The sequence below is a fragment of the Enhydra lutris genome, unplaced genomic scaffold, assembly GCF_002288905.1.
Source record: "Enhydra lutris kenyoni isolate GAN:26980312 unplaced genomic scaffold, ASM228890v2 scaffoldscaffold38, whole genome shotgun sequence".
NCBI classification, from domain to species: Eukaryota; Metazoa; Chordata; class Mammalia; order Carnivora; family Mustelidae; genus Enhydra; species Enhydra lutris.
The window spans coordinates 8744816-8767945 of record NW_019154122.1 but is presented as its reverse complement, the minus strand read 5'-3'; the positions used below and the strand labels follow the sequence as shown (position 1 = coordinate 8767945).

General features: G+C 42.5%; 1 protein-coding gene across 5 annotated transcripts in view; it reads left to right on the top strand.

Moving 5' to 3' along the window:
• The window catches only part of LOC111154635 (protein DDI1 homolog 2), a 39854-nt gene extending 20713 nt beyond the window's left edge, over positions 1–19141 (top strand). The window contains exons 7-10 of one of the 5 annotated variants that reach the window (XM_022514382.1): positions 6832–6935; positions 8766–8955; positions 12107–12169; positions 14652–19141. In XM_022514382.1, the coding sequence (XP_022370090.1) occupies positions 6832–6935; positions 8766–8955; positions 12107–12123 (311 nt within the window). In that variant the 3' untranslated portion in view covers positions 12124–12169; positions 14652–19141. Of the gene's footprint in view, positions 1–6831; positions 6936–8765; positions 8985–12106; positions 12170–14651 lie in introns of those variants that run through there. The other 4 variants (XM_022514383.1, XM_022514379.1, XM_022514381.1 and 1 more) reach the window with 4 other exon arrangements.
• Positions 19142–23130: the final 3989 nt, after the last annotated feature.

Sequence of the window (23130 nt, the reverse complement as noted above, 5' to 3'; positions counted from 1 at the left end):
GCAAGCCTAATCCCCAGAAATGTTAAATCCTCTGTTCTATTACACATGTACATGTTCTAGCTGGTTATAAGAAGATCAGTCACTGTGTACTTCCGTGTTCCTGCTCCTTAGAATCCCTTTCAACTATTATAGCTCATTTCTTTTGGTGCCTGCCTCCATATTTCAAAATAACGTGTGTGTTGTGCTGTTACTGATATGTAAATACTGTAGAGAGCTGAGCCATCTAATTGAAAGTGGTTGTTTTTCCGTTTGTGTCTAGTATTGTGTTTCTTGTAATAATTCTTTTGTTTCAGTCATTTGGAATTTGGTCATTTGGGATTCTATGTGTTACTCAATCCCCAAACACTTACCTAGTTGTGTAAATCTTCCTTATGCATTTCGTCCTGTTGACCGTTCTTCTGGAGACTGGACGGGTGTCCAGAGCTGTGCCACAGCTGCTGTCACAGAAGCTCCCTTCCTGGGTCTCCAAGGCCGCTTTCCCCTTGCTGTTAGATCGGATCACGCACATCCCTTCTCTCACTCTTTGTACTCTTGCTCCTAAGTCTGTTAGAGTACAGCTTCCAGTAGCTTCCCAAGAGAAAGTAAGGGAGGAAACTGAGTCCTTAAATATCAGAGCTTGTCTTTTTTTCCTTGTATTCTACCAGTCTGGCTAAGTTGGAAATCATCTTTGTTTTCCACAGTTTTTGTCAGTGTTGCTGTAGAGAAGCTGGCTGCTGTCCCAATTCTTAATCCTTTATGTGAAAGATTTCTTTTCCATTTCTGAAGCTTGCAGACTCTTCTCTGACCTCGGTGTTCTGAAATTTCGCGGGGTTGTACTCAGGTGTAGATCTGTCTTCCGCTGTGCTGCGTCCTTTTCACTCCTTGCACCCTCCCACCTCCCGGATGTCTGTTGTTTGGGTGGAATAACCCATCTATCCTGGGCTTGTCTTCTCGTTTTCTTCTTTTCCTCTTTCTTCATGTGTCCTGGGTGTGTTAATTGTTTGCCAGATTTCCTCAACCTTGCCTTCCAACCTTTCTATTACATTTTGCATTTATTTGACTTCTGTGTTAGATGCTTTTCTCAAACGTCTGGTGATCCTTGGCATCTGCTCGTAGTGAAGACTGGGACACCAGAAGGCTATTTGGAAGATGACTTGGGTGGGCAGTCATGGTGGTTGGTGGGGGATCTGGAAGTTGAAAGGGAGAAGAGGGCTAGAAGCTCAGTAAACTTACACTTCATCCCCCTGGGTTTCAGTTACCTGCTTGCTGTATCTCTGTCTCCCTCCGTGCCCACCTCTGTATTGCCCTCTTGAGAAAATAAACCCCTGGTCTGCTGTGGGTGAAGGGAGGAAGTCACCTGACTGAGCAGAGAGAACCCCAAGATCTAACTGTGCCTCCCATAGAGACTTTGACCAGTCTTCCTGCTCTGGACCCACCTCTACCCCTGTTTGCACAGGTCCTTATTCATCACCTCTGGGGAGTTCTGAGATACGAACTGGCTTGCTTCCCTGTTTTCCTTACTGTCCTCTGCTTTCTGTTCCAAAATTATGTTTCAGTTGTTGTGTCCATGCTTTTTGTCCTTAGTGATCTGTACCTTAAAAAAACAATTTTATTGTAAATTTTTAAGGAGTAAATGGAGGTAAATACATGTGTTCAGTCCTTCATCTCTAACCAAAATTGTTTTTTTTTTTCTTAATAATTTAAATCCTTTTGAGTGAGACTCAATCACTAGGTACCATTTGGACTTAATCTCCTTCTGGCCTATTTTCCATGCATTTTGTTCTTGCAAAAAAAAGTGGTCATATATGGGGCACCTGGGTTAAAGCCTCTGCCTTCACCTCGGGTCATGATATCAGGGTCCTGGGATCCAGCCCCGCATCAGGCTCTCTGCTCAGCGGGGAGCCTGCTTCCCCCTCTCTCTCTCTGCCTGCTGCTTTGCCTACTTGAAACCTCTCTCTCTATGTCCAATAAATAAAAAATCTTAAAAAAAAGAAAAAAGTGGTCGTATAGGGGCACCTGGGTGGCTCAGTGGTTTAAGCCTCTGCTTTTGGCTCATGTCATGATCTCAGGGTCTTGGGATGGAGCCCTGCATCAGGCTCTCTGTTCAACAGGGAGCCTGCTTCTCCCCCCACCCCCCGCCCTCTTCTCTGCCTACTTGTGGTATCTGTCTCTCTGTAAAATGGATAAATAAAAATCTTTAAAAAAAAAAAAAAAAGTTCAGCTTACAGTCACAGTTGTGCTGAGAAAAGAGTTCATTAAAAAAAAAAAGTGGTCATATAACATAGAAACTTACACCATTTTATGAAAAAATAACATTTTCTCACTATTACTGTGTATTTCATAAGCATCATTCAGATGCATAGCATTCTCTTGTATGGGTTTAATGGTCAACTTTTAGGATAAAATTATCCCCCAATATTTTATTATTGTAATATGGCATTGGATTTTTGTGTAGTTTTATGCACATTTTAATTTTTTCTTAGTCAAGATTCCCGTAAGTGAAGCTACTGAATCAAAGGTTATGAATCCTTAAAGGCCCTTGATGTATTTCTAACCCATACCAGAGTGGCTCTCCCGGTGCTGAATCAGTGTTCATCTTGAGGTCCTTATACAATCAAGGATTCGTAGTTTTTACTCCCTTACTGTACAGATTAAAAAAGGCTGGTTTTTTTTTTTTTTTCATTGTAAGTTTCTTTTCTTTTATTGCAAGTGGTAGTTTCTGCCCATTTCTCTCTTTCTTTTGTAATATATTTGTCTATTAGAGTTTCTGGGTTTTCTTTTGTTGATTTGTATAGACTAAGAATAGTTTAAAGACACCTTCCTTGCATATACGCCCCTACACACGGTAGACCTGTACTGTCACACAGTGGTTGCTTCCGAGTCTGAATTCTCAGAATTTCCGTGGTTTTTAAGTAGGAAGGTGATAGGACGAAGTAAAGTAAGTACCAGTCCCTCGTGTCCTCCTTCCTTGTGGATGGGCAAGCTGTGGCGTTTTTAGCTGTGGCTATGATAGGAAGAAAACCTACAATTATAAAGGAAATCTAAGTAAAGGGGAGCTATGTCACAGATAAGAGGACTCAGGATGTCAAAAGTGGTAATTCTCCCACATTTGTCAAGAGCAGAGTCATTGTAATACCCTTAAGATCTCAGCAGGTTTTTTGTTTTTTGTTTTTTTGTGAGACATGATGTGCTAACTTAAAATTTTATATGGACTGTTTATTATAGGAATAGGCAAGATACTCTGGAGTAATTTCCCCTTCTAGATGTCAAGACCAAAGTACTAGAACAGAAACAGACCCACGTTTACATGAACCTTGATAAATGAGAGAGGCAATCTTACACAGCAGAGGGAAGTTTTCAGGAAAGGTGCTGGGTATCATACAGCTGGGTATCCATGTGGAAAAAATGAATCGGAACTTGGACCTTGTCTCTCACACACACAAATAAATGTCAGTTCAGGGTTGATGAAAGACCTTGATGTGAAAGGCAAAGTCAGAGCTTTTAGAAAAAATATAAGAGAATATCTTGCTTGGGGAAGGGGTTCCTTAAAGGTTAAGAAGGAAATTACTTGACAGATTTGGCCATATTAAGATTAAGAACTTTTATCAAAAGGCATAAAGGAAGTGAACAAACATAAAGTAGGAAAGAATTTTTATAGCACATAGGACTAATAAAGGATTTAGATTCAGAATATGTACATTCTGTGTGAGTTTTCTGTCCTCCATCTCAGTGAAAAAGACAGTATAGGGGTGCCTGGGTGGCTCAGTTAAGTGTCCACCTCTTGATCTCAACTCAGGTCTTATCTCAGGGTCGTGAGTTCAAGCCCTGCTTTGGGCTTCGCACTAGGCATGGAGCCCGCTTAAAAAAAAAAGAAAAAACAACTTTATAAAAAAATTACAGAAAGGACTGAACAGGCACTACTTTTTTTTTTTTTTTTCCTAATTAGAAAGTGAACAGGAGCAGAGGGGAGGGGCAGAGGGAGAAGCAGACTCTGCTCCAAGCCGGAGCCTGATGCAAGGACCCTGGGATCATGACCTGAGCCAAAGTCAGATGCTTAACCGACTGAGCCACCCAGATGCCCCAGGTGCTATTGAACAGGAAACCCAAATGGTTAAATATATGAAAATTTGTTCATTATTAGTCAGGGAAATAGAAAATTACTTGCCAGATTAGCAAGATTTTAAATCTGATAATACCAAATGTTGATGAGAATGTGGGGCAGTGGAAGTTTTATACACTGCTAAAAACATTGTAGAAAATAATTCAGCGTCACCCAGCAAAGTTGAGCCTAATGTCCCCTAGAATTCTCTGATTCCATTTTCTTTGATATGTATATGTACTGTCAGAGAAACTGAATACACACCAGGAGACAAGTACCAGAATATTCAGGGGACATTGCTTATGACAGCATGAACCTGAAAGCAATCCAGAAAGTCCCGGAGCAATAGAATCAATAAATCAGTTGTGGTCTCTTAGACATTAGAGTACTCTAAAGGGTGATTTGTAGAGAAAGAAACAGAGTCATATGTACAGGGATAGATCTCAAAATACTTTCTGAGTAAAGAAGCAAGTAGTAGTTCAAAAACACAAAGTTAAATAGTAATGCTTAGAAATCATACAGAACTGGTAAGGATTATTTATCATTTAATTTTTTAATTTTTTATTAACTTTTAATGTATTAGTAGTAGTATTAGGGTACAGGTCTGTGAATCATCAGGCTTACACACTTCACAGCACTCACCATAGCACAGACCCTCCCCAATGTCCATAACCCAGCCACCCTCTCCCTACCCGCCACCCATCAACCCCCAGTTTGTTTTGTGAGATTAAGCGTCTCTTATGGTTTGTCTCCCTCCCGATCCCATCTTGTTTCATTTTTTCCTTCCCTACCCCTCCAAACCCCCTACGTTGCCTCTCAGATTCCTCATATCAGGGAGATCAGATGATAATTGTCTTTCTCTGATTGACTTATTTCGCTCAGCATAACACCCTCTAGTTCCATCCATGTCATCGCAGATGGCAAGATTTCATTTCTATTGATGGCTGCATAGTATTCCATTGTATAGATACACCACATCTTCTTTATCCATTCATCTGCTGATGGACATCTAGGTTCTTTCCATAGTTTGGCTATTGTGGACCTTGCTGCTATAAACATTCAGGTGCACGTGCCCCTTCGGATCACTGCATTTGTATCTTTAGGGTAAATGCCCAGTAGTGCGATTGCTGGGTCATAGGGTAGCTATTTTCAGCTTTTTGAGGAACCTCCATGCTGTTTTCCAGAGAGGCTGCACCAGCTTGCATTCCCACCAACAGTGTAGGAGGGTTCCCCTTTCTCCACATCCTTGCCAGCATCTGTCATTTCCTGATGTGTTAATTTTAGCCATTCTGACTGGTGTGAGGTGGTATCTCATTGTGGTTTGATTTGTATTTCCCTGATGCCGAGTGATGTGGAGCACTTTTTCATGTGTCTGTTGGCCATCTGGATGTCTTCTTTGCAGAAATGTCTGTTCATGGTCTCTGCCCATTTCTTGATTGGGTTATTTGTTCTTTGGGTGTTGAGTTTGCTAAGTTCTTCACAAATTTTGGATACTAGCCCTTTATCTGATATGTCGTTTGCAAATATCTTCTTGGTAAGGATTATTTAAAAAGCTGGGAATGAGGAAAACAAAAACCAGGATAGTAGTGAAGGTTGGAGAAGTCACTTAGTTGTGATCAGTGGAAGATATAGGGGACTTCTGTTCTTTGTGTTTCCTAACCTGGGAAATAAATGCATCGATCTTTGTTCTATTATGCTCTATACTGTACACATTTCATATACTCTTCTGTTTGTAAGATACACGTAAGAACAAGGGCACATGGGTGGCTCAGTCGGTTGAGAGCTTGCCTTTGGCTCAGGTTGTGATCCCAGGGTGCTAGGTTCGAGTCCCAAGTTGGCTCCCTGCTCAGCGGGGTGCCTGCTTCTCCCTTTGTCCCTCCCCCAGCATGTGTACTGGCACGCTCTCTCTCAAAAAATAAATAGACCTTTTTAAAAAAGATATACTTAATAACAAAGTAATTATATGTGTGTGTGTGTGTGTATTTGTATATAAAGTAAGAGAACTAATAAAGAGGCAAAAGCAAGAGACTCCAGGCAAAGACAGGCATTGGTTTGTCTCAACTTTTGCAAATACAGACTTGATTATAACAGGCAGTAATAAACATTTTGCTTTTTGGAGGTTAACTTGTGTACAGATTTTATTTCCCTTTTAATTCTTTTTTTTTTTTTTAATTTATTTATTTGACAGAGATCACAAGTAGGCAGAGCGGCAGGCAGAGAGAGGGAGGGGGAAGCAGACTCCCCACTGAGCAGGGATTCCCAACTCGGGGCTCGATCTCAGAACCCTGAGATCATGACCTGAGCTGAAGGCAGAGGCTTAACCCACTGAGCCACCCACTTATTTCCCTTTTAGAAAGCCTTTTGTAAGTGTGTAGGAAGCAGGCAGTTAATATTGGAGGAACTGATTCCCGTCGCCATCCTTAGTGCCAGCTGTCCTTACCAGCCGACCATGTGTCCTGATGGTATCCTGCATCAAGCCGGATATTCTCGGTGGTTCTACTCTATCCACTTTACAAGCTGGTGCCTTCACTGGCTTTCAAACTGATGGTTGCACTTACTGGATTTTCATACTTAACTCACCTGTTTCGTGCTTTGCCGTGGCTGTGACTGATTACAGGACGCAAGACCCAGAATGGTAGATACATTTCCAAAAGCTTGTGTGAGGCTTTTGAGGCAAAAATCAGTGACAGTAAATAAGTGAGTAAGTCAGATTAAAATAGAAATCCATAATCTCTTTTCTTAATGTGCTTTAGCTCAGGTTCAGATTGAAGGTGATTTCCTGGCGTGTTCGTTCTCTATACTTGAGGAGCAGCCCATGGACATGCTTCTGGGACTGGACATGCTAAAGCGGCATCAGGTAATCAGGGCTTTGCTTCCATCTCGGGGTCGGCATTTCGTGTGTTACACGGTTATCAGCGCGTTGTCTCCCTCGGTTGTGTATCCTGGAAAACTGAAAAGCCGTGGCTTCTCCAGTCTGAAAAGGACCTGAGTGGAGGATGTCATCATGCATGGTTTGAAATTATGTATCAGTGGAAACAGAATATCTTCTTGTGAAATCTCTCTGAATCTTTTTTATTTTTTCCCCTCTGAATCTTTTTAATCTTGCCGTCTGTTTGAGATTATTTGGACAACTTTATTCTCGTGTGTTATTTTTAGTTTCTGATAGGAACTCAGGTAATTTTTGTTGGGTTCGTAGGGATCTGGACAACACATGATGGTAATTTTTTTTGAGAGGTGGGGGAGGGGCCAAAGGACAAGAGGAGAGACTCTTAAGCTGACCCGACGCCCAGCACAGAGCCTGATGTAGGGCTTGATCTCACATCCCTGAGATCATGACCTGAGACACTTAACTCACTGAGCCACAAAGGCTGCCACGATGGTAATGTTTCTGCTGCAAGTATACATTTAGTCCCTACTCGCTAGGCAGAAGAGCTGTGGGATTGAGGAAGGTGTACGTGAGATGTTCGGAATGGAAAAGCTTCTTTAGTACAGAGAGAATGATTTGTAAATACATTGGCTTGCAGTGATATTTGTATTTCCACTCTGAACCCTAACAATTTGTATAAAGATAACCTCTTCTGATTAAAGATGCAATTAGTGTCCACTGGGTAGTAAGATTTTTCACAGCAAGATTTCACATCTAGTCAATATTTTTATGTCACTAGTACTCTTTAAAAAGATTTTTATTACTAAATTTCTATAAAACATTGCATGAATAGTCTAATTAAGGTGCAGAATTTTAAGTGGAAGGGATGAGTGAATGCATGTGTTAATAAAACCCAGTTTTTTAACTCGTCACTGTTTTTCTCTGCTTGTTAGTCATGGTGTAGACGAGTATTCTCCAACTTGATTGATATGAAACATGTATGTGTGTACTGTGCTATGTCAAATACACAGATATACAGACCAAAAAAAAGGGTAGCATAAGTATGAAATAAAGAACAGTTGGGGCACCTGGGTGGTCATGGTGGTCATCTCTCTCTGCCTGTCTCTCTGCCTACTTGTGACCTCTGTCTGTCAAATAAATAAATAAATAATCTTAAAAAAGAAAAAGAATACTTTTGTAGAGATGGCTTTGCCCATATACCACTTTTGAGACCATTGGTATAGAGTTTAAATATAAGTTGTACTTTATGCAATAAGCAAAATGTAAATTGTAAATGTGAATGTACAAATAGTATGTCTCAGTTTTATAAAAAAATCACTTACATGTTTCTTTTCTTTCTTTCTTTCTTTTTTTTTTTAAGATTTTATTTATTTATTTGACAGAAATCACAAGTAGCCAGAGAGAGTGGAGGAAGCAGGCTCCCCGCTAAGCAGAGAGCCAGATGCGGGGCTCGATCCCAGGACCCTGGGATCATGACCTGAGCCGAAGGCAGAGGCTTTAACCCACTGAGCCACCCAGGCACCCCTCACTTACATGTTTCTAAAACTTGGGGCCACTGATTATGCCTGGCATGTTTCCAAATTTTTACAATGAACATGTATTACATTTAAGTTCAGAAATGAATAGAGCTTGGGTTAGATGAATAAGTAAACTGTGTCCTATGAAGATGATTCTGCTATGAACTTTTTAAATGCTTAAAATATTTCAAGATAAAATAAAACTTAAATATTTAAATTCATGATAATTTTTTTGCATGGCGTTTTATCCACTGTCCTCAGTCTTTGGTTTCTTCCTTCTAAGTGTTCCATTGACCTCAAGAAAAATGTGCTCGTGATCGGCACCACCGGCTCTCAGACCACCTTCCTCCCCGAGGGAGAGTTACCGGAGTGTGCCCGGTTGGCATACGGGGCTGGGCGAGAGGACGTGCGGCCGGAGGACATTGCGGACCAGGAACTAGCAGAAGCTCTTCAAAAGTCCGTAGAGGACGCAGGTATCTTCAGCGGCCAAGCTCTCGAATGACTTTTCTTGTTACTGGTCTGTGGGCAGGGGAGGGTGGAGCTTCAGAGGGATGGGGGCCTTTTCCGTTTCTAATCCATGTCATCGTCCTGTCATGGATGTGTTCCTTGTCCTCTCACCACCTCCTCCTATCTCTGAATCCAGTAAAGGAAACCTCGGTGTTTAGACAGACCCATTGCTGTGTCACTAGGTAGGTGCATCAGGGAGTTACTTGCTTAGGCACATTTTGGTAGGCTTCCTAAAAAATCTTGTTTCTTTTTTTTTTTTTTTTTTAAGATTTTATTTATTTATGTGATAGAGACATAGCAAAAGAGGAAACACAATCGGGGGAGTGGGAGAGGGAGAAGCAGGTTTCCCGCTGAGCAGGGAGCCCGATGTGGGGCTCGATCTCAGGACCCTGGGATCATGCCCTGAGCTGAAGGCAGACGCTTAATGACTGAGCCACCCAGGCGCCCCTTGTTTGTTTATTCCTGACAAAAATTACTACAGGAGCACCTGGCTGGCTCAGTCGGTCGAAGGTCCAACTCTTTTTTTTTTTTTTTTTTTTTTTTAAAGATTTTTATTTATTTATTTGAGAGAGAGACAGTGAGAGAGAGCATGAGCGAGGAGAAGGTTAGAGGGAGAAGCAGACTCCCTATGGAGCTGGGATCCCGATGTGGGACTCGATCCCGGAACTCCGGGATCATGACCTGAGCCGAAGGCAGTCGTCCAACCAACTGAGCCACCCAGGCGTCCCGCGAAGGTCCAACTCTTGATCTCAGTGCAGGTCTTGATCTCAGGGTTGTGAGTTAAGCCCCACATTGGTCTTCATGCTGGGTATGGAGTCTACTTTAAAAAAGAAAAAAAAAATACAGTAAGCAGACCCATTTCCTTTTGAGTTTTACAGTTTCCCTGAAAATTATTTTTCCTTTTCTTGGGCCCACTTCCTTTGACGTGTAGCATTGTCCTGGTGACTGAGCAGTCCTGGCCTCTTTAATACCTACTGAAAGTGCTGCCACCATAGAGGAACCGACGACAAAGACGCATAATTGAGCACTAATCAAACTAGAGTGTTTATGCTATTAATGAGATTGCATAGTGCATTCTTGGGCCAAATTAGAACAGTGGGTCAGCCGTTGACATGGGGATACCTAATCACGTTTTCATAAGTCTCAATTGTCGTGGCTTGTTTAAATCTAAAGACCAAGCCAAGTTTTCTGGTCTAAATGGAAGAACACATTTTTGCTGAAATCTACCTCCATGGCATAATTCTTCCCCATCTGTTATAAAACAGTGACTCTGGGATACATTTTCTAGAAGCTGAAGAGAACTAACTATCAAGGTGGGGTTATTTTAAAGTCTTGAGCTGTAATCATTCATCAGTGACTAATACCATGTGCTGTGTTTTCTGGTATAGTAAAATGTATTAGAGCTACAAGTCGGGGAAATAGCTGTCCTCTAACGACAAAAAAAGATAGGATCTTTACAAAATAAACAACCAGATTTTGCCAGTGTTTTCACTTAGAGAACACCCAGAGGTCTAGACCTGAGCCTCTTCAAAATGGGTGTGGATTGCAGACAGTTTTCCAAGCCGGCCTTGTTCTGAACACACTCCACTAAACCGGGCGCCTGGGTGGCTCAGTGGGTTAAGCCGCTGCCTTCGGCTCAGGTCATGATCTCGGGGTCCTGGGATCGAGTCCCGCATCGGGCTCTCTGCTCGGCAGGGAGCCTGCTTCTCTCTCTCTCTCTCTCTCTCTCTCTCTCTCTCTGCCTGCCTCTCTGTCTACTTGTGATCTCTCTCTGTCAAATAAATAAATAAAATCTTTAAAAAAAAAAATACACTCCACTAAACCTTTTGGCACCTTTGAGTCTTATATGTAAAGTACAGCTTTGGTTGTGACTTGACTTTTGCAGGAAGGGGAGAATTCTGAACGAGACAGAGACTAAATTAATAGTTTTAGTCTTCCCTGCAAGGCAAGCTTGACTGAGTTTGACATACCCACTTAGAAGGTTTTACCTGTTTTAGTAACTTTGTCAGCTTAGTCATAATACTGGGTATTCATAAAATGAAGGTGTATTACCATCTTGTGAAATCTCTGTTTCCCCCCCCCAGTTTGGTGTTTTTATTTGAGAAGCACTAGCTGATGATAGCAATGCTTTCTAACCTACTAACAGTTACCCTCTTTGGGTAATTACCTTCTTAAAATAAAAAGTTTAGGAAATTAAAATAGAAACCACGGGTATTTTCAGGCATAGTGAAGGGAATGTACCAATTGAAAAGACTAAAAGGAGGAGTGCCTGGCTGGCTCAGTCAGTAGACTGTGAGACTCCTGATCTCGGGGTCATGAGTTTGAGACCCATGTTGGGCTTAGAGATTACTTTAAGGATATTAAAAGCAAAATAAAAAAATAAAAACATTTTTAAAAAGGATTTAAAAAATGGGTTTTGTTCCCATGTACTGTTTTTGTTACTGACGATATGTGGCTCGTGCTAATTTTTGTAATGTTTAAATAGTGAAATAATTCTACATCAGGTCCTGTTTGTTTGGAACACCGACTTCCCGGTATCCTCAAAATCAAAACTCTGGACATAGTAGGTGAAAGTATTTTTGTTAAAAACTGTTTCTTTCGTGGGTACTTAGACCAGAGTGTCTTTATCTTTTCCATCAATGGGACAGTAGACCCGGATAGGAGCTATATCTAATACATCTCCTAAAAACTGGCTGCAAGATAGCCCAGGATAATCCATTTTGAGTTGTTTTTCTTCTAAAAATAAATCTCATCTGAGAAGGAAATTTGGGAAGTGACAGTTACAAATGTTCGCTCACCTTTTAAGATTTCCACGCCATGTGATCCCATCTCTGAGTCTGTTCTCCACCCGTCCCACATGTCTGCCCATGAATTCCATGTGTGTGGGTGTGTGAAGTTCATTTCTTTCCAAGTCCTATTGAAAAATCTGTTGAAGTTGACACATTGCTTTATGTATTGTGAGAGAATTAAACCAGCCAGACTACGGAAACATTCCCCAAGCTTGACTCTACCAGTTCCTGATTGTAAAGGTGGCAGAGGAATGGAGACAAAACCCTGCATGCTGTGTGGTTTGCATTGTTAACCCAAGTTTGCTTGTCTGTTTCCTAATTCAAACAGAGCGTCAGAAGCCATGATGCATGTAGTGTGTGTGTACTGCAGCTGGAGTGGGCCCCAGACCAGGTATTTATAGACCCCACGTTAAGCCTTCCATCCAGTTATCGTCTGTGGTCTGAAAGTCTCTGTATCTGCAGCAGTTTTGGAATTTAGCTTCTGCCATCCATTTCACCTTGTTTAATCTGGTTACAACTAGCCTGTATATGCATCTGTGTGTTGGTACACGTACATATCCGAGCACAATTTCCTATGCAAAGTCTTCTCAGCCATTGGAACAGCCCAGGGAGGGGAGGGAGATCCCAGGAAAAACAGGGCCCATCTGGCCGTGGTGAATATATCAGATCAAGAATGTCAGCACCACAGCTCATTGTCGTTGGGGATGACTACACCATCGGGTTTCGTGAGTCTGTTTCTTCGGAAAACCTGAAAAGTTCCTTTTTTTTTCCCCTAGCACTGCACACGGCCACCTAGAGGTAGAGACAGGTAGAAATTGCCAGTCCACTGTGGAAGAAATGGAAGCCTAAACCAGCTGACTTGTCTAGCGACACAGGCTCACTGATGCGGGCAGGATTGAGGTTTTATTCTCCCAGAAAGAAGAGCTGACATTTGGCTCTTCTCTCTCTCCCTAGCCTGACAGATTCTCTCCCGGAGGCGCTGTGCTCCCTGTTTCCCTGGAGAGTAAATCTGGGAGACAGCAGCCTGGGCATCCCGGGTGATTTCTCAAGAGGAAGAAAGACAGTCTTTCTTTAAACTCCCAACCTGGGACTTCATAGGGGTTTGCAGGCTGGTTGTAATTAGATACCTAGCACTCAATTTCTTCTTTTTTTTCCTTTTTCCTTACAAAGGTGGGGTAAAGTAGGCATGGTTTAATTCGTCTTAATATCCATTGTCCTCATCCCCTTCTACCCTGTAGTACTGACCCAGTGCTCCCCTACAGTTAGGACTTAGGCCAGTGAGACCGACCATCTCGGCTACAGGAGGACTGTGTGCTGCTTTCCTAGTGAGTACCAGACACCTGGAGGCCATGTTCTCCTGACCTCACGCAGTTGTCCTCGCTGGCATGCCAGTGCCGAGAGGCCGGTATCATATCCCCCATGCCACTCACACGGACACTGGGCGGTAACGCATCTTCTCTGTCAGCATTAACTCACAATTGAACCTCCTTCAGTCAGCCTTAGAGATTGAGAAATAAAACTAATCGCCATTTACCTTTAAGCTAGAAGACTGTTTTGCAAGAAGTCAGTAACTTCTGACGTAGCGAGTGCTTTATCTGCTCGTGCTGTGAACCATTGTCATGATTTAGAGCTGTTTGAATCCTAACTGGATTACTTCATGACCTCCGAAGATCAGGCCCCCCATATTGGATGTTAATCAGCATGAAGCATTTGAGTCACATCTGCCCTGATAGATTGTATTGTGGAAGTAATTTTTGTTACCAGCCTTTGACATTGAATTAAAAATCTTAGAGTAATTGCGTGGAGGTGGATGTTTAACTGGATCGGTGGTAAAGGCGGTTAGAGTCCATGATTAATGGTGTCCTGAGGTGGTTGAGCCTGCCTTCCTGGGAGCACTCGGTCCGTTGCAGTCTGTCTAAATTGTCCTTGCCTTGTGAAAATGGTGAAAAACTGTTCCCACCTATCTCCCTCCACTGCCAGGCCCACCCCCTACCGTGCCCTTAAACTACTTAAATGTTCTCATTTAGTTGTACTTTGCTAACCTGATAAAGTAACTGATAATCCTTTCTAAAGTTGCCCTATTTGGTAAGGTGATGATTGGACTTAATATGCTTGACCTTTAGTTTTATTTTTGTTCTTTGCCTCTACACTGACGTAGTTGTATCCTGATTTTCAGGAAGTTTGAATAGAAATGAATTAAATAGAATGTTTCTCTTTCTTTTGGAGAGTCCCAAGCATATTCTCCTTTCTCGTTATAATTCCTGCTCTGTTCCAGATACACCTGGACTAAGACTTGTCATTTAGAACCTTCCTGTTCGCATTGGGAACACCGGAAGTGCATTGACGTGAGAATCGTTCCAGTGTAGAGATCCTCAAAATTTGTAATATGCTTAAGAATCACCTGAGAAGCTTATTGAAAGTGCAGATTCATGAGAATGCAGTAAACCTTGGGTGCCCCAGAATGTGCACGCTTAGCAGACAGCCCAGGTGATTCCAGGGCAAGTGATAGAACACACTTGGAAAAACTCTAGAAGTTCTAGAGTTCTGAACTCTCCGAGAATAAAGACGTATCAATATCCCTCAGTCTTGCACTAACCCAGCTACTATGTGAACGTTTATTAATGGTATTTAAAGAAAAATACTGAATTCAAGTGCACATGTTTTATTAAGAACGTACCTACCTCTTACTCTGATGCTGTGATGTTCAGTTGTCTACCGCAGTGAGAATGGTTTTTGTATAAGTCTGTGAATATAAGGCAGACCCAGCTTTAAGGACCTGATTTTGTTCTGTCCCGTTTAGATTTGTATCATCCGATAATTCAGTGGCCTTTGTAACTGGCTGATTAATCTCCTTTCCTTTTTGTTCCATATAGAGAAAAGCGGTAAAGAAACTACCTCACTGGGAATGTCATCATTACCAACTTCAGATGGATGTAACCATCCAGCCCATCCTTTAGGACAGAGTCCTGAGATTGGTAATCCTATGAGTCTTGCTCACTCTGTCTCTGCTTCAGTCTGCCCTATCAAGCCCAGTGACCCGGACAGCATCGAACCTAAAGCTGTGAAGGCTTTGAAGGATTCCGCTGAATTCCAGATAACCTCTGAAAAGAAAGAACATCTTCCTCTCCAGGATCTTCCTGATCGTGCTTCTTCAGCAGACCACAGTCCAGCCCTGCCTTTGCAGAATTCCTCCGAAGAAGCCATCATTGCTGATAACATGGAGAAATCTGCTGAAAGAAGCACCCAGGGCCCGAGATCTCATCCTCACACAAGACAGCAAGGTAGTGTACCTGTCACAGCCACTAGGGTACAAGAACCACTGGGGCTTCTAGGTGGGAAGGGTCGGCATCCAGAAAGTCAGAACCTGCCTCAGGTGAGTGACCTTCGGTGGCACAAGGAACCAGGGAATGAACAGCATGGGGTTGGACAACAGAATGCTCTAAATGACCAAGAGCATCTCTGTGACACAGAGGACTCTGAGCGGTTTGGAGAAAGGCAACAGAATCAGCAAAGAAGTGTTGATTTGGAAACGGCAGTGAAAGGAGACGGGCTACAACAGAATGTGGACCTTCCGGGTACAGAAGAAAATACTCTACCTTCAGGGTGCTTTGGCTGCTCGAATTCAGAAACACTTATGGAAGTAGATACGGTTGAAGAATCCCTCGTCGCTCTCTGTAATTCCGCACGTGGTCAGCAGGCCAGTGTCAGGGACATCGGGGCATCTGCTCTCAGCTTTGATAATCCCTTGATGGAAGTGGAACCATCAAAATGTAACCCTTCGTCTGAAATTTTGAGTAATTCCATTTGCACTCAGGATTTACAGCTCCCAGACAGTAACATTGAAATGTCTGGAACAGGTAAAGAAGATGGGGATTGCTCCCCCTCTTTAAGTCTTTGTGGCAGTTGTCAGCCCTCTGTGGAGTCAGCGGAGGAATCCTGCTCATCTCTAACAGTAGCCTTGAAGGAACTCCATGAGCTTCTGGTCATTAGTAATAAACCAGCTTCAGAAAATACATCTGGGGAAGTTATCTGTCAGTCTGAAATGGTAACCGAGGGCCAAACAGTTATTAAGGACCTTTCTGAAAGATGGACCCAACGTGAGCATCTTACAGTTACCCAGAATGAAGAGAGTTCACAAGTCACCTTTCATCAGACCATATCTGTATCGGAGAGGGCAGAGAAGTTACCAGATGCTTCAGATGGTGCTGGAGTAGATACAGTCGAAAGTAGTACCGTTGGGGATCCGGGTGATAGCCTAGTAACGGATAAGGAAAGTGACCCCGAGTCTAGGGAATCCAGAAGGGAGAGCAGCTCTGCCACTCTGGCCTCCACTAAAACGTCACATCAGTCACACTGCACCGTAGGTGTGGACATTGCCCCCAAACTCGTAGCAGGCGAGGAGGATGCAGTCAGTCACACTTGCGAGCAAACGAGGTATGAAACCAGTTTCATACTGGCTGAAGATTTGGGTCAGGGCACACAGAAGCCAGTGCCAGACAGGCCAGAGACCAGAGAAGACGTCTGTCCCGAAGCTGCAGAGCCACGTCTTGAATTTGAACCACCTCCCAGCCAGCCATCAGCAAGTCCCTCCATCCTTTCACCATTAATTTTTCCCGCCGCAGACATTGACCGCATTCTCCGCGCCGGCTTCACTTTGCAGGAAGCTCTTGGGGCTTTGCATCGAGTTGGTGGAAATGCAGACCTTGCACTTCTTGTTTTGCTAGCAAAGAACATTGTAGTTCCTACATAACCATGGAGCAGGGGGCTAGATCGTACTCCATTCCCTTCAAAAAAGCTATACACACACGTACACACTCACCACATACACAGTATATGTAGAAACCTGCAAGCAGAATGTTGAGCCAGATTTTTTTTAAAGATTTTTTTCGGCCAAAGTAACTTATCTCTTGTCTGATGAATTTGTCTATTCTCTTTGTTAAAATTTGGGCCTTTTTAAATGTATTGGCAGTATGTGCATACAGAAGCTTTTTATTATCATTAAGATGATGTATTCTGGAATAAAATTGATGGTTTTGTGTATAGCATACCATTTTAGAATGAGAGTGAATGCTTTAAAAAGCAGAAGCCATGAGAAATCCCACCACCCGTGCAGCTAAAAGCAGATCAACTTCCCGTTTTGGCTGTGTCTGTGCTGTAGGCAAGGTATGGCTTGTCTCAGTTGTCCATTTGCAAACTGGATCACTTGGTTTGGTGTTTGGAATTACACTTAGTGCTCTGTGTATTGATGATTCATCAGTTACGACAGGAAATTGAAGGATAATTGAATAGTATTTCCTAGAGTGGTATGTTTTTATTCGTGTGATTAGGATTTGACCTTTTTATGGGAGGGTTTAGAACTTGGGCTGCTTTGTGCATCATAGGCTGCTGCATGGATTGCCAAGTGTTTGGGGTGGGACACTGCGGGGGGTGGGGATGTCCGCATCAGAGTGAAACATGGTGCTACCCAGACAGGAAAGGGACGAGTCTGTAATTCCATTTGCAAATGTCTTGGTGATGCTTCAGGAATCACAAGTGAAAAATGGCCGAGAAACACTGGAATTGACTAGAGAGAGGGTCTGTTAGCATCTTAACTGCTCATCCCTCAACCCTTAGTGATGATGATGAACTTAAAGATCGCTAGTGGGTTGATTGCCAGCAGTTGATTTCCTTTCGAAGCTCATCGACTAGGAACTTCTTCTAAAGCTCAGGTTGAGCTGTGATCTGAGTGGAATATTGCAAAGCGGGATAACCTTGTCACTGGTTCACCTTGGTGCTTGGAATGGTCAGTCTCTGTGTTAATGTCCTTCATGGCACCGGAAATAGTAACTGCAGTTTCTGACTGAAGTGGCCTTGGTAGAGATTTCCATCCCTTTCTTTCCTCAGGAGTTTCTTTTTTAAAGCAAGACGCGTCATATTTGTGTTTACCATGTCAAGGTAGAGTGGGGCATAGTATATAGATGTATTTATTGTGGCCTTTTTTTATATGAGGACTAGCCCTCGGAAACCATTGTCCTGTGGGCCCCACTGTGCAATAATCCTACTGGATAGATTTTAGGTAGTTTTTCCTGGAAAATAAACTCTCTTATGTACCTAGCAGGAATCTGAAATCTTGGTTTTACTGAAAAGAATTTTGAGAACGACTCCCGATTCCAAGTTGTAGTTCGTAATGTGTTCAAAACAGATGTTTTGAAAGGGTGATTCGTGAACTCAGTGTTAAATGATTTTGTCTAAAGTCTTACTCTCTTTGGAAGTTTATTCTTTCCCTCAAAATTCGAGTCATTGAGCACAATCAGAATGGAGGCTCATATCTCAGGAGTTTTTGAAATTTTAATTTGGGGGGGGGCGCTTAGAGACGTTTCTCTTCTACCCTATTCCATCTTCTTTTCCTTTGCTGCGATGTATGTGTGTGTGTGTGTGTGATGAGACTTTAGTGATGTGATGGAAAGTCACAGAGATTCATCATGACCCTCTGAGTTGACATGGTTGACAGAAGGAGTTGTGGTTTTACTGTTTTCCAGAGGGCGCTTAGAACAGGGGGTCAGCCAGGTGGTCTTTGACATTTTCTTTTAGACAATTACATGTTGCAGACCCTTTTGCCTGCCCCACACCAAAGACATAAGATGCACTAGGAAACTGCATATAGGATTTCTGTCAACCGACTCTTAGAGCTGTGATTGTAATTAAGTAGTTGGTGCTATGATTGAAGCAAAATCTAGTAGCAATGCAACAGCCCCTGTATTTGCTTTATGGGTGGTAATTGGGAATTTACTCTAAGCTTATAAATCTTTAAGTGGGATTGGTGAGAGGTAGGGGAAGTTATCGGTGACAACAGACTCCTCCTAAAAGGCCTCTGTGTGAAGCTGGGCCGCCTCGTCTTCTGTCTGGGCAGTGGCGCACTGCTCAGAGGTAAGGCCACTCCGTTTTTACAGTGCAGAGATTTGGGTGGGATATAGAATATCAGCCCAGAAAAGGTTTTATTATAATAGCTTTTTACATATGTATATTTATTTTTAGGAGAAAATTGAATAGGCCTATAGTTGTACACATATTCTTGTTAGGAGTCCTTTGAATGAATGAGCTGAACCCACTTGCCAAATATCCTTGTCCTTTGTCATCATTTATTTTTCAACGTATAATTGCTTTCGATTTTTCAAAACCGTATTTCCTGCTCCATTATTTGTATGAAAGTGAAGTCGTCGACATTGTTAGGATTTTGAATCATTTTTAAATTTTGCAGTTCTTAAAACACAAAGGGAATTAAGGAACATGACACTAGTGAACCTTCATGGTCAGTTTTACTGAAAGTGCAGAAATTCAGGGCACCTGCCTGGCTCAGTCGGAAGAATGTGCAACTCTCGATCTCACGGTCATGAGTTAGAGCCTCACGTTGGGTGTAGAGATGACTTTAAAAAAGTTAGACTTATTTTAAAAAGTGAACAAATTCAAGATTAACTTCTCTTAAAATAAGATAAAATCATCGTGAGCTCCTCTGGTTGCCAACAGAACTGATACTGGTCAGCCCCAGACAGTAATGGGCCACTTTACTGGACAGCTGCTTTGCCACGACCAGTCATGGACGCTTCTGTGGTCAGCACTCACCTTCGACGGTGGTCTCTGTTTATTCACCAAAGAGAGAAGAAGATCGTCCTGTATGACTTTCTGCGGTTTACCCTAAGTCGATTCTGGTGTGTAGTAGTGGGCTTGGTGACCAGACAGCTAATGGCTAGCCTGTAGGTTTTGCCCACTGGAGCTGATAAAAATGATTTCCAAACTTGTACCTGTGTAGGCCTCCTGACATCAGCCAGTTGCCTTCATCCTACGTGTAGGGCCTTAGCCATTAACATATAAAGATAACCAGTTGCTTGGCAAAGAGAACTGGATAGATGGTGGGTGGGTGGGTGGGTGTTAAAAATTGTTTTACATTGGAGCCTCTGAAACCTCCCAGAGCTCCTTGTCTCCATGTGTACTAAAGGAAGACACAGCCCATGTGTTTTTCCCCCCAAAGCATTTCTCCAGCGAGAGAAGGTTGCGTAAAAATGGAAAGATATATGAGACTCTGTGTCACCGATTTTATGATAACTAGTTAAAGTGGAACCTGCCTCTTCTTCCTTAGCACAGCTTTCTATCTCTAGTAAAAGCCATAAAAACTTGGTTGGTTTAACCATCAGCTCATGTGCATATAGACATGTGTGACTGACAAATATTCTACAGTTAATTTTACATAGACAAAAGCAAACAGTTTTTGTATCTACAGATATATTCTCCACTTACGGTGGCTTTTATCCCACCATGTACATAAAAACAACCTTGCAAATACCCGGCCAGGAAAGTTCCAGTGCGTTCTGACTTCCTTCTCCTACCTGTTTGCCCCCTGTAATGAACGCAAGCAGGATAACTGAACTGCAGTGTATTTCAAACTTGTTATCACTGGTGACATATCCTAAGAAAAGCTGATTAGATTATGCATTCTTCCATTCTCTAGCACAAATACCAAAAAGCCAAATTTCTCCTTCGAATTTGGTGACTTAGTATAGTCTGCGGCTGAACTAGAAAGAAACAGGTTATTAGGAGTTTCCCTTCCCAGATGACGGAATGTTAACCTTTTGTGTGAGGCGTTCCATAAAATAAAAATAGCTTTTTTTCCCTAAAGAATTAAAAACTCCAGTTCCTCTGAACAACAAAGTAAATTCGAAGTGTGTCCTTGAGAACTAGAAATGTAAAATCATGGCTTCAGTTCTATACATTAGAGGCCTCTCAGTGTTAGGTGTTCCTAGGAGTTCAGTGAATAAATAATTTAGGGGTAAGCCTTTGATGTACTTGATTTTCTCTTGTGCCTTAGTTTCTCCAAATAGCAGAAGCATCACATTTTGGTGGGAAGTAAAAGTGAAAGTATTGGGGGCAACGTTTGCAAATGGCCTTCCTAGAGGTAGAGGCCATGCATGGAGGGGTCCTAAGATTCACCCTCATTGTTAATTCAGAATTACCCTGCACCAAATCTTTACAGACTTCCCTATATAGAAGAATGATAATAGGGCTTTTTTGCATCGGGAGTACCAAAAAATGGTTTCTAGATGTTTATCATGTTCTTTGTTGCACTGTCTGTATTGGGGTGGTTAAGACAGAGTTCGAGAAAATCTAGCTGGTACTCTTGAAGGCTGTACACTGTCAGTCTTTGAATACGACTTCATTGATTCATGGGGAGCCTGGCTGGCTCATTCGTTAGAACATGCAACTCTTGATCTTGGAATTTTGAGTTTGAGCCCCATGTTGGGGGTAGAGTTAACGTTAAAAAAAAAAAAAAAAAAGTATATTGATTTATTCATCAAACATTAAGTGCCTGTGTGCCCAGTACTGGGGAGCATGGAAATACAGGGGTGACTGAATCAGATTGGAAGCCTGCCCTCGTGAAGTTTTGTGTAGTAAGGAGACATGAAACAAATTTTAGCTCTAAGAGCAAGATTGTTTTTGCCTGTTAGCATGGTTTTATTTTCAAAGTCATATTAGAGTAATTGGGTTCAAAGTCAGAGATTGGGGAAATCGGGCTCAAAATGGAATTAGATGCTGTGATCCTAAAACTGCTTTAAAAATTTTTTATTATTATTTTTAATAATATCAGAAACCAACAACAAATGTTCTAACGTTTGATAGAAATATTTGAAGAGATGAGCATAAATGCTGCTCAGGGTTAGGATAGATGTGCAAGTAAACGCGAGATGATCCCCAAATACGCACCAGGGACAGTCCTCTTTTCCTCCGTCGGGACATCCTTCCACACAGGGTAGAAATGCAGAATCCCCACTCCCCCTTGGAGCACGGCTGCCCTGGGATGCTGACCATCTGGGCCAACAGGACTTAGCAGAGGATCCTGGAGGATTTGCTGTTTTAAAGCAGCTGAGTGCAAGGTGTGGCAGTAGGAGTCCAGAGCGGAAGATGTAGTTAGCGGTGGGACCCAATGGTGGGCAGGATTGTTGACAAGGGGATTCCAGGCTCTACCGAATCTTTGACAGGCTAGCTCCATTAAAAGGACGTTCTTCAACCCATTATTTAAAATGTCACCACATGTGTTGTCATCCTGAGGCATACAAGTAGAAGTTCTGGGCCTGCCTACTAGTGACTTCTGAGGCTTACAATTAGAGAACTCACAAGTTTATCAGCTCCATATTGGTGATTGGTAATCGAGACCCCGGGGGGCTGTAAAAGGCGAGAGGGATCTAGCTGGTAAGCTTCAGGGCACAATCTTAAGGAATGAAATCTACGGAGAAAATGGTTCAAGGGTGTAAGAGTTAGACAATGTTTCTTTTTTTTTTTTTAATTTATTTAGACAATGTTTCTTTTACCGAAAAAAGGCAGATGACAGAAGACCTAGGGTGGGGGGACGTAGAACACAAAATTAGAACTTCTGCAGAACGTATTTCTTTAAATGTGTGCCGTACGAAGGTTTTCATTAGTCGACTCGGGGAAGGGGTGTGCTGGATGTTTTTTCCCCTGGGAAAATCGGTGTCCGTTGGGAAAAGATCGTATTTACCAGGGGCTTGCTTTACACACAACCTCGAATGAATGCGTCTGTGGCTTAAAGGAGGAGACCTCTCTCACTCTCCTGCCCCAGGTAGTCAGATCAGCCTGTCGGTTTCCAGATTCCTTCAGCCTGAGATGATCTGACGCTGTCCGGAATTCTTTTCTTTTCCCCAAAGGCCCCGCAGCTTTCTGAGTTTCTGCCTCCTGTCTGAGATCTCTGTCTCTCTGAACGACTGTCTTCCGTTCTCTGTTCTCTCCATCATCCTTTTGAAATAGTGATGCACTCAGAGCAGTTCAACATACTGATCATAATGCTTTCTTCACTGTGTACCTGCAGTGAACATTCATTTGCTCATTTTTATTCAAAATCTCGTCGTCCTGGCAAGTTGGGCTAATGACCTTCGCTCTCGAGTAAGGTTTGTTAACCAGTTTTGTAGCCATATTTGGCAAATCTTAGCAAATAGAAACCCTTCTTTTCCCTCCTTCTTGGAATTGCTCATGTATGGCTTTTCTGACTTTTCTTTAAGCTTTGAGACTACTGCATCTTTAAGAAACTAGGCAGGTCGGCAAAATAGGCTTGCCAGTAGCTTAGTCACTCCCATAGTGCTTTGGTTTTGAGAGTTGGGAAAACTCTGAGAACTTAAGAGAACCAAACTCAGGAATCCCACTGTTGGCTGCACTGTGCCCTTGGTTTAGGCGCTGGACATACATAGGACCTGCCTGCAGCTGAGTGAGCTAGATGCATTTGGGTTTGAGTTTTTGTCACATACTGAAATGTTAAGTCAGCCCTAAATAATCGAAACACTTTATTTTTCTTTTTTTAATAGGAACTTTCTG